This window comes from Piliocolobus tephrosceles, chromosome 20, assembly GCF_002776525.5.
Source record: "Piliocolobus tephrosceles isolate RC106 chromosome 20, ASM277652v3, whole genome shotgun sequence".
Classification (NCBI taxonomy): domain Eukaryota; kingdom Metazoa; phylum Chordata; class Mammalia; order Primates; family Cercopithecidae; genus Piliocolobus; species Piliocolobus tephrosceles.
In genome coordinates this window covers 30,884,172-30,888,820 of record NC_045453.1, presented here as the reverse complement: position 1 = coordinate 30,888,820, position 4,649 = coordinate 30,884,172, and the positions used below count along the sequence as shown (strand labels likewise).

Genomic DNA, 4,649 nt, shown 5'->3' with positions numbered 1-4,649 from the left:
CTTGGCTAACACGGTGAAACCCCGTCTCTACTAAAAAATACAAAAAGCTAGCCGGGCGAGGTGGTGGGCGCCTGTAGTCCCAGCTACTCAGGAGGCTGAGGCAGGAGAATGGCGTGAACCCGGGAGGCGGAGCTTGCAGTGAGCTGAGATCTGGCCACTGCACTCCAGCCTGGGCGACAGAGTGAGACTCCATCTCAAAAAAAAAAAAAAAAAAACAGCACCTGTCTCTGAACCAGAGTTCTTGTCCAGATTTGATCATCTGGTTCTGCCAAAGCACCTAGAACATGCCTGGCCTGTGGTCAGTGCCCAGGAATCTATGAAAGGTAGGAAGCTTCTGGTTTCCGAGTTAGTGATCTTTGCCTACAACATGCTCTTTAATTTTATTCTTGCAAATTATAGATTTTGTAATCATTCATTCTTTGAAATGATTGATTCTATAACCTCGGGGCTCATAAAATGTTTACCTCCTCAAAAGGGGTTGTTAAAAACCCCCAGTTCTGGGGCCAGTTCTGCCGTGCTTCCGATTCAGCCTTCAGACGGTACTTCCTGAAAAAGAAAGTTTCTGAGTGCTGGGCAACATGGAAAAAGGTTCAAGGGTTCTGTGGGGGACATTTCCACTCTCTACGAACATTGACTGGATAGTGGTTCTGCACCAGGAATGGAGCGAGGAGCCAGAGGGTGTGAGAACCTCTGACACTGAGCACCTCCCACCAGCAAGGGAGACACACGCCTGGCGAAAGAGAGATGCTGGTTGGCTGTTACGGCTGGGAGGGTATGCCGGGTAAGGGCCGGTCTGGGGCCGATTCTGCCTGAGGAGGTTTCTAGGTACCAGACCTCTTATTTTGGAGGCCCTTATGACTTGAAATTTAAGGAGGTGCAAAAGTAAAGGAGGCGCTCACTCCCTGCTTCCTGCAAGTGCAGAGACAGCATCTGCATAACCTTGACATGGAGCATTCCCTAAATATTGCAACCCAAGTGCCTCACTTTCCCATCCTGCTCTGGCCTTGCTTTTGCTCCATGCTAATGTCGTTTATATCTAACTACCCAGGAGCTGAGTGGCATTGCAGTTGACAAGCTTACGTGCCACATTTTGCGAACATTGAATTAAACACTGAGCCATTTTGGGTTTTCTAGTTGTTTGGACGAACGGAGGCAAGATGGTGCACTTCTGGGTTCTTCATCCCCCCTCCCAACTTTTCCCGTGCCGCGAAAAATGCAGCCGGCGACCCGGGAAGGTGCAGACCAACTGGGCATGCGCCAGGTGACGTCAATCCGAAGAGACCAAGATTTACCTGGTCGCACCTGCCGAACGCCCCCCGACATGCCCGTGCCCCGCCTATTGCCCTCCCACTCCTAGAAAAGCCGCTCTTGGCCAATGAGCCACGGGGCCTTCTCACAGCCCCACTACTGTCGGGATGTCGGGACTGTGGGAAGTCCGTCCGAGAGCCCCACCGGGGGACTCTGCCGGCCTCCTTTGCCGGAGGCCGACAGACTTCTCCCCCACACCTTAGGTTACTAAAATAAACTTGCAGTTTTGCTCCTACCCTTGCCTGGTCGCTGGGTCTTTTGCGCCTGCTCGGCTGGTCTTAGAAAAACAAATCACTAGTTTCTTCTATTTTGGAAGAAATAGAATATTCGATATTCTTCTATTCAATATCAGCATATCCCCACCCCACAGTTTTGGAGGCCCTGGTCAACTCTTTGCCCTGGGCATGAGCATCTAAGGCAGAGTCTATTTCAATCAAGATGTAACATAAGCCACAAATATGAGCTGCATAAACAATTTTAAATGTTCTATTAACTACATTAAAAAGAACATAAGAATAAACAGGTGACAGTCTTTTTTTTTTGATGGAGTTTCGCCTTTTTTTGTCCAGGCTGGAGTGCAATGGCGTGATCGGGGCTCACTGCACCCTCCGCCTCCCAGGTTCAAGCAATTCTCCTGCCTCAGCCTCCTGAGTAGCTGGGATTACAGGTGTGCACCACCATGCCTGCATAATTTTGTATTTTTAGTAGAGATGGGCTTTTGCCATGTTGGCCAGCCTGGTCTTCAACTCCTAACCTCAGGTGATCCCCCTGCCTCGGCCTCCCAAAGTGCTGGGATTATAGGTGTGAGCCACCGCACCCAACTGACAGTCATTTAAATAATCTTTTTCTTAAAAATAAATCTTTGTAATTTGTTGTGCAATTTACACTTACAGTTTAACCCCATTTGGACCAGTTACAATTGAAGTGTTCAATAATCACGGGCCTTGTTTGAAAGGGGAGGGGCCATTTAGATTTGGGTCTTGGAAGATGAGCGGAAGTTTGGTGAAGAAGAGAGGAAGGGGCATTTCAGACAGAGGAAACAGATTCGCTATGGTAGCATCTCCTATTGGGACGCTTGGATAAAGATTTTATAAAAAATAGGTGTGCATTTTATGCCAAATGATAAAGTTTTTCTATTTATGAGAATGATATAAAGTTTTCCATAAAATAAATTTATGAAGTGAAAGCAATTGAAAGACACATATGAAGTGACTAATACAGATTTTACAAGGAAACGGTAAAAATTATAGAGGGTAAATAGGATAACTGAAGTTTAGAAGGTAAACACGTTTTTTGTTGTTACTACAACTTACTCACTTGCATCTAAATCAGTAACTTCCCATATGAGTTAAACCTTCAAAGAGATGCAATAATACGTAGCAGATAACATGCCAATTAAAATATCCATGACAAATGTCTGCTAGACATACATCTTTTAGAAAATGGATCTATCTTTAAAGTTAAAATATATTACTTAAAAACCCAGGAAAATCAGGGAATTTTCATGTATTTCATTCAAATTGAACAAATATTAGGAATTTTGCTTTCTTTCTTTTTTTTTTTTTTTTAATTTGGGCAGGCACGCCTATAATCCCAGCACTTTGGGAGGCTAAAGCGGGTGGATCACGACATCAGGAGTTCAAGACATGCCTGGCCAAGATGGTGAAAGCCCGTCTCTAATAAAAATACAAAAAAATTATCAGGGCGTGGTGGCAGGCGCCTGTAATCCCAGCTACTCGGGAAGCAAAGGCAGAGAATTGCTTCAACCCAGAAGGCAGAGGTTGCAGCGAGCCAAGATGGCGCCACTGCACTCCAGCCTGGGCGACAGAGCAAGACACTATATCACAAAAAAAAAAAAAAAAAAAGAAAAAAAAAAATATATATATCAGTTCTAAAACCATGAACACATTCTGGTTGGATGCTGAGGTTTGAAGAAAAAAGAAGAAAACAAAAAACATAAACACTTTAGTTGGATTTCAACAAGCAAATCTGTGCTGACTGTTGAAAGCCGATCTCTCAAGTCTTCCTGGTGGGCCCAGCAGGAGAGGGAGAAGGAAAGGGAGAAAGGCACTCTTGTCGCTCTCATGTCCCTAACACTGACCCCTTTCCTCAAGGCCCCTGACCATCCTCAGCGCACACCCCTCGAGTTTAGTGGTTGACCACCTCCTGGACTTGGTGGGGAAACTGAGACCCCAGGTGTGGACACTTCAGGTAGGAACAAGAGCCCACCGCGTAACCGGATCCCAGGCGTTACCAGATCTCATCCTGAGCCACAAGGTTCATGCGTTCAGCCGCCGCCGTGCTGAGCGGTTTCTGTGCCATGAGGCCTGGGGGCTCCGTGAGCCCCGCTAGCTCTGGCCCTGGGCTCAGCGTCTCGCGTCTCCTGGAAGACCGGTTGCCAGGCAACGCAGGACTCGGAGGCGGAGATGGCGCAGCACCTGGCGAGGGTGGGGTCGCTGTGGTTTCGCTGCGTCGCTTGGGTGCGAGCTTGCTGCCATCCTTTGCTCACGTTTGGGCCCTTCGTCCACCTCTCAGCCCATTTGCTCCTCTGTGGAAAGCCTCGGGGAAACCTTCAGACCTAACACCTTAACCTTCTTTGAAAATTTAAATCTGCAGTGGAAGTATGCACACCTACAAGTGGACAAACTCTCAAGTGTACAGAGCTTAATTGAGTATGTCAAAGAGAAGGCTCGCCTGTAAACACCACCTGGAGATTAGAAAACAAATCATTGCCAGCCTGCCCCAGCGGTCCCCAGAGTCATCGTCCTCCATGGCTTCGCTCTGCAAAGATTAGCTTTGCCATGATTTGAACTTTGTGTGCGTGGAACCATCCAGATGTTCTCCTTTGTGCCTGGCTGCCTTTGCCCAATGTCATGACTGACAGAGCATTCCCATTGCTGTGAGTGGCCCTAGCGTTCATTTCTGCTCCTGAACAGTATTTGCTGATGGAGGTTGCATTGAGTTTTTGGCCACCACCAAAGTGCTGCTATAAATATTACGGCACATGTCTTTGGAGAAAATACGCATTTTAATTGGCGTCCACTCTTTGTAACAATCCCTACATGAAATTCACGGATAATGTTACCTCCAGACTCCACCACGCCACACTCTTTTTCCCTGCCTATAAGCAGTAATCACTCTATAGTTGGGGGGCTCAGCCAGTGTTTGTTGATTGACTCATTGACTCTCTAGGTTTCCGCCTTACCCCATTGTTGTGGACCTAGAGCTGGAAAACGGCTCTGAGACAACAGCAAGGGGATCATCTACATGAGGTAGGGGGACATTTTTCTGACTTAGCAGCCATGAGATGAGTAGATGTCCAGAGCCTGCCTTGGGGGACT

The 4,649-nt window shown here is 47.3% G+C and overlaps 1 protein-coding gene across 1 annotated transcript in view; it reads right to left on the bottom strand.

Moving 5' to 3' along the window:
• The window catches only part of C20H20orf85 (chromosome 20 C20orf85 homolog), an 11,398-nt gene extending 7,711 nt beyond the window's left edge, over positions 1 to 3,687 (bottom strand). The window contains exons 1-2 of the mRNA XM_023231959.2: positions 3,563 to 3,687; positions 465 to 546 (exon numbers count right to left, since the gene is read on the bottom strand). Coding sequence (XP_023087727.1) covers positions 465 to 546; positions 3,563 to 3,630 — 150 coding nt within the window. The 5' untranslated portion in view covers positions 3,631 to 3,687. The remainder of the gene's footprint in view (positions 1 to 464; positions 547 to 3,562) is intronic.
• Positions 3,688 to 4,649: the final 962 nt, after the last annotated feature.